Source organism: Lygodium microphyllum, chromosome 9 (genome assembly GCF_053477565.2).
Source record: "Lygodium microphyllum isolate KBCC chromosome 9, Lygodium_microphyllum_v1.1.10, whole genome shotgun sequence".
Taxonomy (NCBI): Eukaryota; Viridiplantae; Streptophyta; class Polypodiopsida; order Schizaeales; family Lygodiaceae; genus Lygodium; species Lygodium microphyllum.
In genome coordinates, this window is record NC_141143.1 from 138,441,352 (window position 1) to 138,453,973 (window position 12,622).

The 12,622-nt window shown below is 42.3% G+C and overlaps 1 protein-coding gene across 3 annotated transcripts in view; it reads left to right on the forward strand.

Annotated features, from left to right (window-relative positions):
* The first annotated feature begins 4,227 nt into the window (after positions 1-4,227).
* LOC148031634 (DNA polymerase delta catalytic subunit-like) overlaps positions 4,228-12,622 on the forward strand; it is a 261,645-nt gene continuing 253,250 nt past the window's right edge. The window contains exon 1 of one of the 3 annotated variants that reach the window (XM_087685222.1): positions 4,228-4,497. In XM_087685222.1, the coding sequence (XP_087541348.1) occupies positions 4,372-4,497 (126 nt within the window). In that variant the 5' untranslated portion in view covers positions 4,228-4,371. The remainder of the gene's footprint in view (positions 4,498-12,622) is intronic. The other 2 variants (XM_087685221.1, XM_087685223.1) reach the window with 2 other exon arrangements.

A 12,622-nucleotide genomic window follows, 5' to 3' on the forward strand; every position in this document is an offset into this window, starting at 1 on the left:
TAGCCCATCAACTTTATTTTTAGGTGATCATGATCTTGGCTGACTTGATGCATTTTAGGCATTATGTTTTTGCCTATTTATTATGGGCTCCCTCCTCCACATACATTCATTCATTTGCAACCTTTCACTATAGAACTTGGTGGAGAGAGGGAGTCGATGCCAGTGCCCACATACTTAGTGACTCACTGTTGTGCGCGATTGTCTCATGTTTGGTATATGGATTCCATTTCCCAAGCATATCTATGAGTCCTCTCTTTGCAATGTTTCTTTGTTCTTTTGTCTTCTCTTTTCTCTCTTATGTTGAACCATCTATTACTTGCATCCACTTTTGACAACTATGTGTACTGAAGAATAAAAAGCTACAACTCCTCTAAGCCATTGCTCTAGAAATACCATCCTTGACATATTGTACCCTATAAGAACTTCCAATCTACAAAATCACAAGCCTTTTCAAAGCTGACAAAAAGCAACACTAATGTCTTGGTTCCTAGAATGAGTAAGAGGACTGGAGTCCCAAAAGGTGAAGGCATTCAAGATGTGCTGCTCTCGAACAAAACTTGTGTGAACAGGGTCAATACTATCTAACATCAATGGGGCTAATATGAGAGTGATCACCTTTGCGAGGATCTTGTAGACAATTACTAGCAATGTGATTAAGTCTCTAATGTGTACCCACTACCCTTGGGAATGAGATGGATTAATCCCTCAGTTGATCTCTCTTGTATGTCTCTTGATGCCTTAATCTCCTGAAACTTGGAATGACAATAAGATCCTAATAGCTCCACAAGGGCTTGTCCAATCCATCATCTCTTGGAACACTTCTTGAGGGCAAGGCCAAAAGGATTATGGAACTATACTATTTACTTAATGAGGATGGTGATTATATGTATCGTGGTATCAATTCTTCATTAGACTAAAAGCAAAGTCAAGCTAGTATATTGGTAATTGATAATGTGTATACAAGACCACATAGTCAACATTCTCAATAAGCAACTTACATAAGGCAACACTTTTTCCCAAGTACTTCAAGCTCTTGAGGGCATCATCTCTCTAACACCTATGTATGTGCCTACTTTGTTGTTAACTTGAAAACTAGAGGTGGATATTGAAGATAAGAAACAATAGTCTTCATTTCCTGATCAAGTGTTTTCTTAGCTATTGGAATGCACATTAAAGCTTCCACAAGATCTTTGCTATATTAGTAGGGGTGAATTACCTAGAGTTGCAATGGATGTGACTCGAGGAAGGAAGAAAATTGTTCTAATTTTCTACTCAATATAGTTGACTGTCTTAGTATTCAACATTGCATGTGGAATTTCTTGTTTTCTAAACCCAAATGTCAACCTTGCATACAAATTTTGGGTCCATCGAATCATTGCTCTATGAAATGGAAGGATGCAATCCATATTTGGACACAATAGTCCACTAACATAAGTGGATGGAACCTAGCAGATTATCCCAAAGGTCATCGATGGCCTAGCAGTTAGCACTTGGGCTCATAATCACAAGGTTATGGATTGACTTGATTGGACGCCTATGTTCACATGGTGTGCTTGTGCAAGTCTAAAATCTTCCCCCACTCTAATACTCAATTGGTCCACCTCCTTATTGGTAGGGTCATTAAGGAGGAGGAATCCTGTTCATTCGGCTCTATCCTATCTGCACACAAGACAATGCTAGCATGATCTTTTTCGCTTTTTCAAATGACATTGAAGGGGAGGCATCTCACTTATGGGCATTTTAAATGTTTTTAAAAAGAGTGGAGGGGGGAAAACAAAGTTGATCCATCCCTTGTTCTATCTACAATCCCCAATGAATAGAGATATGGAGTGGACTCTGCAACACGTCATATAAGAACCTAGTGAATGTGACATAAAGACAACATATGTATCTGTATATGGTCTATAATGCATAGAGACAACATATGTGTCTATGTATGGTCTATAATCATGACAAGAACTCGAGATAACCCCTACTCGAATAAAAATACTACAAGGAGGTAATCATGGAGGCAACAATTTTTGTATGTGACCATTGAGGAAGGTAAGCAAAGATTCAATTACTTATTAACAATTTAACTACATCTTGAAGGATGGGAGCTTAGGATTAGTGGCACACAACAAGTAGAGGTTGGTGTGTCTATGAACTTAACATCCAACATCATCATCTTGAAGGTGACTATATGTTGAGCTTCTTCTTTTTTCACATGTCTGCCATGGTTTTGTATTATTGCTATCATTCACAAATCACTTAATACATTTGGCCTTGCAAAAATACGATACCACATTTGTACATATTGTAAGGACATGTGGTGCTTTGATATCCCATGCAATCACTAGGGTCGAGGGACCAATTGTGAAGCGGGTGTCCCTCTTTATGTCACATGTATACTTATATAATACAATCTTGAAAATTTTACAATTTAAAGATCCTTCTTGAAAAAAAAAGGTTTTTCATCATATGTCCCATAATTGGCCTCCTTCCCCTCCTAGCACTACATGTGTCATCGTGGGTGTTTAGGATACATATGCCCTTACAAGCTCACTCACTCTTTTTTATAAATTCAATTCTGTGTGATAACAAATGGATTTACACTTAGTAGTAATTTGTATACGAAAATTTTGAGCTTAAAAAATATAATATCACATTGAGATTCACTAGCAATGGTATAATTTTTTTTGTGTTACATAAAAACTTAGTGTAAGGTAAATGATTATACCATTTTTAAGGTAAACTTAGTTGTCTTTCGATCGATTTGAACTTGTTAATATGTAGTATTATTCAAACTCTATAGTCTGCAAAGATTAAACATAGTCATATTAGTTATAAATGATATTTTTATAAATATTATTATTATACATTTTAAATAAAATATATAAGAAAGTCTAAAATAGTATGCACAAGTCATAAAAAATGAAAAACGTGCTTTTTACGACGTTCAACCTAGAGTCATTGTTTTCTCTTACAAAAAGTCGAATTTTGTAATTTTTCCCACATTGCCTTATCGACCAGTTGTCTTCCGATCAATTTGAGTACCCGTATATCTATGTTTTGAATTTGTGAGAGTAAGTTATAGGAAAAGAAGTTGTAGACTACTTCAGGACTGTTCAAACTACATAGATACATGAAGTTCCTATCACCACTTACTTTTCTTTTTGAGTTATATATGATTATTTTCTCTTATGTTGTTGAGTTTGATTATGAGAATTGAGATCGAGAGTAAGATTAAGAGTCATGCATACACATCCAACTTAGTATATTACATAGGTTGGAACGGGCTTTTCTTGAGAAATACATTATTTGAGAAGACATGAAATTCATGGATTCATATAGAAGATAGCTGATTGAAGCAATTCTTATTATTCATCTTCATTTAACAATTCGAGATTATGATTATTCTTTGCATTGTGGCTTTTGAATTGACTTATAGATATTGCTTGGAGTTGGTGTTAGATGATGTAGTTGCGCTTGAGCTGGTGATAGCATTCGTAGTGGTTCAGATTGATTTTCTGGTGCCGGTAGAAATTTGGTTTCTTGTTGGTTTGCTTAACTCTACACTTCAATAAGGAATCTTATTGTTGTTAGACAACCAAATACTTTATCTATAGCATCGGATGCAAACAAAATGAAAAGGTGTATGTAAGCCACATGACGAATTTTAACAATACAAACGAAAACACATTTAAAAAAAAAGGAAAAAAGGCATACAAATTTATTAACCATTCAAAGAAAAAGTTGAGGCAAACATAGAGGCAACAATTGATAGCATAAATAAGGCTAGGAACTCGAAGGACGATATGATCTTGAAAAAGAATGTAGCTACTATAGGCTACAACAATTAAGAGGGATATCTAGCAAGATGTAAAATATATTACTTTTTGAAGAGAAGAACTAGGAATACATTGTACATGATTTATTCCATGCTTCTTGACACTGAGGAAATAAGTATAATTCTTCCAATTTTTACATGATCTATGGCTTTCAAAAAATTTGAATTTCAAGTAGAATTGCTAAATTTTCGACATCTATAAATAAAATATCTTACCTTCATGTGATGATAACCGTTTTCGAGAAGACTCACAATTTCAAAAAAAAAAGTGTTTTATATTCAACTACGAAAAGTAAAATATACTTCTCCAAACCATTCAATAACGTTTACATGCGCGCGAGTCCACCTGGTTTTTATTATTATGGGTCACACTACTACAGTAGGTGTGTGCTTTTGGGCGCCCCCCTCGACCCTGGTTAGTAGTGACTGCATGGAATGTCAAAAGCTCCACGTGTCCTTAGAACACGTACGAACGTGGTATCGTATCTTTGCGAGGCCAAATGTATCGACACATTCGCGAATGACAGCAACCATACAAAACCATGGCAGACACGCGAGAAGGAGAAGAAGCAGCAGCTGCAGCTCAACACAGAGTCACCTTCAGGATGATGCTGCTGGATGCCAAGTTCATAGACGCACCATCCTCTGCTCGTTGCGTGCCACCGACCGTAAGCTCCCATCCTTCAAGACGTAGTCGAATCGTTGTTTACTTTCCTCTGTGGTCACACACAGAATTTGTTGCCTCCATGATCACGTCCTTGTAGTATTTTTATCTGGTTAGGGGTCATCTCGAGTTCTTGTCATCGTTCTAGCCCATACACATATACACGTACGTTGTCTCTGTGACACGTTCATTATGAAGTGCTGCAGAGACCACTCCATATCTCTATTCATCGGGGGTTGTAGATAGAACAGGGGATGGATCAACTTTGCTTTCTTCCACCCCCCAAAACCGCAAAAGAAAGCATTTAAGATGCCCGTAAGGGGGCGCCTCCCGTTCAATATTATTTGAGAAAGCGGGCAAGAGCATAGTGGCTTTTTGATGTGCGCAGATAGGATAGCGCCGAACAAACAGGGATCGTCCTCCTCGATGACCCTACCAAGGAGGAGGCCAATTGAGTATTAGAGTGGGGAAGAGTCCAGATTTGCACGACCACACCATGTGAATATAAGTGTCCAGTCAAGTGATGCACCTAGCAAGACTTGAACCCAAAACCTTGCAATTATGAGCTCAAGTGCTAACTACCAGGCCATCAGCTTCGGGACAACATGGTTGAGTTCTATCTACGTGTTAGTAGAGCAGCGTGTCTAGATGTGGGTTGCATCCTTCCATTTGGTAGAGCAATGATTTGATGGACCCGAAATTTGTATGCAAGGTTGACATTTGGGTTTAGAAAATCACGAGTCCATGCAAAATTCAAATTTGATGCATTATCAACTCTTGCAAAATCACAATCAAATTTCAGCTTATCCTCAATTCCAAGGTAATCATCCATTTATATTGTCTAATTTCAAGGGAAATTGGGATAATTGGGGCAATTCAGGGCAATTTGGAGCTATGGGGGTAATCGAGTCAATTTTGGGACATTTGGGTCAATTTGGAGCATTGAGGGATATGGGGCAATTAGAGGGACATTCAGGACATTTGGGAATCTGTGGCATTTTTGGGGCGTTGAGAGAAATTTGGGGCATTTAAGGCAATCTGGGCGATTTATAGCATTGGGGAGCTATCGGGACAATTTGGGGCAATTTGGGTCATGCAAGGCATATTTGGGGCATTTAAGACATGTGCCATTCCTCTCGTTCCCGTTCCTTGACCTTGGACGTTCTCCTTGTTCCAGGGGGTCCCGTTCTCGTTCCCGTTCCCCGCCAGGTAACTATGCTTATCATCCAACAATGACCATCAAAATAGGACCAGCCCACTACTAAAGTGCCTTGGAGAGAACCTGATGTTGATATTGATTGTACGAGCTCTTGAAAACGGAGAAGAATCATAGCATCTTTCTATCTTTCAATAATGTCTCGTAGTAGTATATACAACTATCTTATTAGCAATGCTTGTGAGCATACATTGTGAAGGAAACTACTAGGGTTTGCACTGAGGACACACAGAGTGTACGACCATGACAGAAACACAAAGAGGCAGACACAGACACAGAGGGAAAAACTCAAACCCTAAACACAAAACTCAAAAGCTCAAACACAAACAAAAGAAGGGAGGGAGAGAACACAACTCTGAAGTGAATGAATGCTGTAAATGAATGTAAGAGTGTATAGTGTGCTCAAGGGTAGAGCAATGTCGGAGTGTGACAGTCGGAGTGTAGGAGTGCTGAATAGTGAAAGGCTGCAGGCTGGTCACCAAAATGCAGCAGTCTAGAGGTTGGAAACTGGTAAACGCAGCAGTGTACCGCCGATCAGAGGATAGAAGCTGTGCACAGTCTGCTATAAACAACAGGCTGAAACAGTGTTTGAGAGTGTTAGGGCTTGCAATGCTGAAAACATAGGCTGGCTGACCCTGGAGATGATGGACAGCAGGCTGAACAGCAGACTGGGACAGTGTGAAGCAGTCGCCAGCAACTGAGAATTGTCACCTATAGCAATGGACAGGCTGAAGATAATGTGACTGCAGATGGAGGCAGACTGCAGGCTGGAAACTGGGCGCCAACAGCAGCAGAGGGTGTGTGGATTGGTGTAACCTGCAAACAAGGATAATGGCTGAATGGGGCAGCCTGTCTATTTATAGATGTGGAAGGGCATCCCAAAAATTAGGGTTTCTACTAAACTCTCTCGAACCGCTCACCGTTTTAGGGTTTCCATTGAACTCTCTCGAACCGCTTTCCATTTTAGGATTTTACTCTAAAAGAGCATTTTTAGTATGTTTTGGGGTTGTTTAAGAGGCTAATCAGCAAGTAATGCATATCTTAGCTCAACACCCCCTCTCAGGCCCAAAACTGAGCTGAAAGGTTAGGCCAGCCATTGTGATGTTTATGTATCCCAAGACATCCCACCCCAAAGCAGCCAAGGTATGGGACAAAGGGTGCACGTCGGCTGCCCAGTGGCCTACCAAGACTACAGAGGCGATGGGTATCGTACCAAGGAAATGCAAGTAGTCACCCCAGAGAGGACATGGCATTGGACAAAGGGTGCACGTCGGCTGTCCAGTGGCCTACCAAGCCCTACAAAGGCGGATGGAACTACATGGAATGTTTTTTTTTTGGTTTGAATAAGTGAAGTAAATTTGATGGGATGCAGCCAATTGAGTAAAAGTGACCCAGAAGACAGGAGTAGGAAGGGTACACCCAACACATCACAAAACAGTACAAGCGAACCCATCCACTCGGGGTGTCGATGACGAGGAAAAATAGGTGATGAGGTATCCATGTGATGAAGAAGGATGGTGGTGTGGTAACAACAGCCGCCAATGGAAACAGCTTAGGATCCGCGCAAGTGGTGCTCTGCACAATGAGATGCAAAGTATGCTACATGCTAAAGAATGCTCATGCAGCAGGTGCCACGTGGACAGTGTCCCTCGTGGAAAAATTGTTCACTTGCCCAAGCGCCCTAGTACAAGGATGATGTAATCATGCAATGCAAAGGGTAAGGTAGAATAGGGGAAAGAAGCCGATGTCAAAGACAAAATGCTGAAGGTTGTAGAATACCAAGAAGGGTAGGAATCCCCTCTCATCTTGGATGTAGATGCCGAAGAAGAAAGAGGAGTCTGATGTCAGTCTTCATATGGTGCCGAGAACCATAAGGAATGAAAGAAGATGAAGGGGATGAAGTGGATGAAGCACCCCACTAGAAGAGCAAGGTAGAAGTCACTGCTATGATAGCATCGAGAGAGATGTTGTACGATCCGTCTCGGGAGGGGAAACCGCCATGCTGGAAGAAGAGTAAGCACTCCTAGGATGATGAAATTATGAAAGGAACGATGTGTATCCCCATGTCTCTAGCTTAGGGAGGACCAAAGAAATCTGTAAGTTAGCCCTACACTGAAAGATAAAGCCTTGCAAAAGAGATGAGAATCTGTAAACACAGAGGTTAGTGGTGAGATGCTCCAAAGCAAAACAGAACAGAAAGAAAATCTAACTCAAAATAAATGCAATGAATGTTAATGTGTGTGAGGAAATGCAGCGGAAGACAAAAAAATGGAAAAACTAAGGATAATGAATCCTATGGGCCCAACTCTAAGAGTGCGAAAAATGAATGCTAGATTGACCTAGGATATCCGAAAGGACCTAGAGACATGCGAGTCAAAGAAGGTGGCTACCATCGCGTATATCCAGCAGGGCTATGCCAAGGGAACGCCTGATGAGATGGAGAGGAAGGTGAGATGGATGCATGAAGTGCAATGGGATTGGAACCTGTAGACCAATCAGCCAGTCCGTCAGGGTAGTGAAAGAGATGGGCCGTTGAGGTTGTACTCGAGCCACATGTCCAACAGCAACAACAATGGGTGCTGAAGGAGTAGATGAAGCAGGAGCGGAGGGCATAGCCCCACTGGACTTTGAAGTCGCAGCGGTCTACTAAGGCTTTTTAGGTGGAAGACCTTGGGCCTTGGAGCGACATTCCTCGTCCACATGGCTTGCTCTCTGGCAATGTGTGCAAAACTGGTTTTTCTTAGGGAGTTATTGCCAGATAGGTCTAGATTCTTTGGTTCCATCTGAGAAAGAGGAGTCACCCTTTGATTGGCTTGCCTTCGCATCTAGTGAGTTCTTGCCACTAGCGGTTATCCCTCCCGAAAAAGAGGCAATCAACCCCCTCTGCTCTGAATAAGGCTGTGATAAGGATTTTTTGTGGACTTGATCATACAGTCTCGCGTAATGCAAGAACTGGCACTTAAACTCGTAGAAGGTTGGCAATCTAGGTTGGGAGATGATGTGTTGAATGAAATTGAAGTACTTGTCGGGCAACTTATTCAAGAAGAATGTAACCTGATCGTCATCTGACTTTGGAGAGCCAATAGTGGCGAACTCGGCAAGTAACCGCCTATATTCAGCCAACTTGACTTTCAGATCATCCCCTTCCTTAATAGAGAACTCTTGAAGCTCAAAGTCGAGATTGATGCGCTGAGTACGATCACGAGCTGCATAGCGGTCGAGAAGGTGACTCCAACGCTCTGACGCGAGTGGAAAGTGTTGCAACTGAGAGTGAAACTCAGGAAGCAATCCCTACATCAGCTCAACATTGACTGTGGCATTGCAGGCTCTCCATTGACGGATGTAATTAGGGTGAGCTAGTGGAGGGTCCGCCGGCATAGGCTCTAGACCAATGATGAGGTCCCAAAGACCCTGAGACTCAAGCACTTGTTGCATGAAATTAGACCAAGTGGTGAAATTTGACGTGTTAAAACTTGTCTTATCTATGAAGGCATTCTTGGCCGTTGCAACAGGAGTGGTAGTGCTCGGAGATGGATAGTGTGAAAAAGTGTAGTGTGGGTAGGATGGGGGAGTGGAGTACACTTGGGAATGGGCCCCAGAGTGCCCACTAGGCATGCATGTAGTGTGCAAGGTGGATCCATAGGTAGGGATGGGTTGACTAGGCATAGGCATGTAAAGGAAACTGCTAGGGTTTGCACTGAGGACACAGAGTGCACGACCACGATAGAAACGCAAAAAGACAGACACAGACACAGAGGGAAAAACTCAAACCCTAAACGCAAAACCCAAAACTCAAACACAAACAGAAGAAGGGAGAGAGAGAACACAACTCTGAAGTGAATGAATGCTGTAAATGAATGTAAGAGTGTACAGTGTGCTCAAGGGCAAAGCAATGTCGGAGTGTGATGTCCACCAAAGACGGATCTCAAGTCTATGACCACCAGTCAGAGTGTGGGAGTGCTAAATAGTGAATGGCAGCAAGCTGGTCACCAAAACGCAGCAGTCTAGAGCCTGGAAACTGGTAAATGCAGCAGTGTACCACTGATCGGAGACTGGAAACTGTGCACAGTTTGCTGTATACAGCAGGCTGGAACAGTGTTTGAGAGTGTCAGGGCCTGCAATGCTGAAAATGCTGGCTGGTTGACCCTGGAGATGATGGACAGCAGGCTGAACAGCAGACTAAGACAATCTGGAGCAGCCGCCAGCACCTGAGAGCTGTCGCCTATAGCAATGGATAGGCTGAAGATAATGTGGCTGCAGTCGATGATGTCTAGACAGAAGATGGAGGCGGGTTGCAGGTTGGAAACTGGGCACCAACAGCAGCAGAGGGCGTGCGGGCTAGTGTAACCTGTAAACAAGGATAATGGCTGAATGGGGGCAGCCTATCTATTTATAGATGTGGAAGGGTGCCCCAAAAATTAGGGGTTCTACTAAACTCTCTCGAACCGCTCCCTGTTTTAGCCTTTAGGGTTTCCACTCAACTCTCTCGAACTGCTCCCTGTTTTAGGGTTTTACTCTAAAAGAGCATTTTTAGTGTGTTTTGGGGCTGTTTAAGAGGCTAATCAGCAAGTATTGCATATTTTAGCTCAACATACGTGACCATGGATTTCTTGCCTTCGATAAGATTGCCATAGTGTCTTGTCTTATGAGCTTTGACTAGGAGCCAATCCCGCTCTTTGTCAAGACATAGCCCATTATAAACTTGGATGTCAATTCCAGATTCAAGATTTCTAACTTGACAGACTTTAGTCGATTAGGAAGGGAAGTTCCTCTTTGGATCCTTTGCACTTGTATACTTGTATAGATGACCAGCCCCACCTCACCACCCTCTCTCCCTGTTTGGCATCAGAGAGTTATGAGGGATGATCACATCGCCAGCACTAGAAAGCAATAGAGGGAGGGGTAGCTAGTATTTCCCTTCTTTGAAGAAGATGACCCCTTCTGTGCGTGGGCCTTTGCCTTGGTTGAAGGATTGGAGTTGGAGTCGAAGAGGGAGGAGGAGGATGACTTGTCGGAAGAGTCCATATCCTACTACTACTTCTTCTTCTCCTTCTTTCTCAAAGTGGCTAAATCCTTACAATCCTTGCGCAAATGTTTCTTCTTACCACAGTGATACCATGGGGTTTTCGATTGCTTCTTCATGTCACCTCTCTCTGAAGTTGCAAATACCTCATTATGGCCACCATATTGGGATGGAATCGTCTGGTATAATCTCAATGACGCCTCATGCTCAAGCAACATTGAGAAGATGTGTGAATTTGACTGGTGTGGATGAGTTCTAGGCTCACATTGCATTGGCTACTTCATCAAACTTTGGAGGGAGCTTATAGAGTATAATCCCTACAAGATGAGGCTCTTGAAGCATGGATTGCATATGCTGAAGTTGATCCTACACTTATGCAATACGAAGTAAGAAAGACCAAACAATATCTTTAGGCTTAAACTTCATTTGCTACAGTTGTTCATAGAGGGTCGTTACATGCATTGGAAAGTGGGATTAGAAGGTTGCCACTTGGCAAAACTTGCCCTTGGAAGTGGAAAACACGTTTTTGGGGATTGGTGGAAGTCTATTCTAGCCATTGTGAGAGAGAGGGAGGCCGTTTGAGAGCAAGGAGATGCTGTTGATGTGATTTGTAGCCACCAAGGATCAGTTGTACAACAAGTTACAACAATTTGGAGCCTTCCAGGTGTAGGTGATAGCAGCCCAAGGTCCTTCGGGTGTAGATGACGGCATACATGAGAGGATAGCAACCTTTCAGGTGGTCTTAAGCTGTAGGTGATAGCTTTCATGGCTGTTTGAGTAGGGCAGTGGTAGTTTTTCAGCCTTTCTTGCAGTGAGACCCTGAAATTTCTCTCTCAACAACATTCTCTTTTATCGTATAGCCATTTCTCAAGTTATCTTAGCAAAATCCAACCATTTGAGTTATTAGAGATAGAGATATTGAAAAATTTCTATTGTAAATTCTAATTTATAGCAAAAATTAGTGCTTGACAGCCACTTTGGGATGCATGCTTAGAATTGAGGGCATAGGACTTGGAATTCTAGTAGTTGAAATCAAAGAATTTCAAGGAGATTCAAGAGGCTAGCTCGCCCATATTAGATTTGGGGCTTAATTTGTCTTTCAAGGAGTAGAGAGAAAACCAATCCCCAAGCAAACCAAAGGGCTAATTAGTTTGAAGACTTGGATTAGCATAGATTAGAGAATCTTAGTTGTACTCCATCCATTTGCAATAAAAGCTAAAGAAATAGTGCAAGGAGTGCCAATGTTGGGGCCAACAGGTTTTCCATTGTCCAATATTAAAATGGTAAAGTGTGTAATTTCAGTTTATGTGAATTTTATGCTTGTTGTAGTTGTTGATTAATCTGTCAGAGTGCAGCGGTGCGGAAGCGTAGGACTGAGAGAGAGAACGCAGAGAGAGAAGAGAGAGAAAGAGACAGTGGATGATGAAGATCTGCTGTATAAAGAATGCTGAATACAAAGATATGCAGATATATACACGGGCGCAGTGCGCTGGACTGTGTGTCTCCACCTCGACGATGCAACTTGCTGTTCACCTCGAAGTCCGCTGCAGTCTACACTGTCTGCTGTTTGAAATCTGCGAACAGAGACGGAATCTGCGCGTGTCACTGGTCTGTAATCTGCGAGCAGAGAAGTGTACCAGACTGCTGAAAGTTCCAGGTATAAATAACTGAAAAACCGGGGGAAAGAGGGGGCCAAAAATAGCTAGGCGGCTGCATTAAATGCAGCCGACTGCCTGCTGCAGGTCGGACTGCCACGTGGCAGTCCGACTGTGCAGTCCGACTGCCAGTCCGACCGCACCAGCCTGCTGCCCTTGATCAGGCTATGATCTGATCTCTAACACCCCCTCTCAGAGCCTGGGCAGGGCAGAAGCCTGAGGGATCTGGAATGTC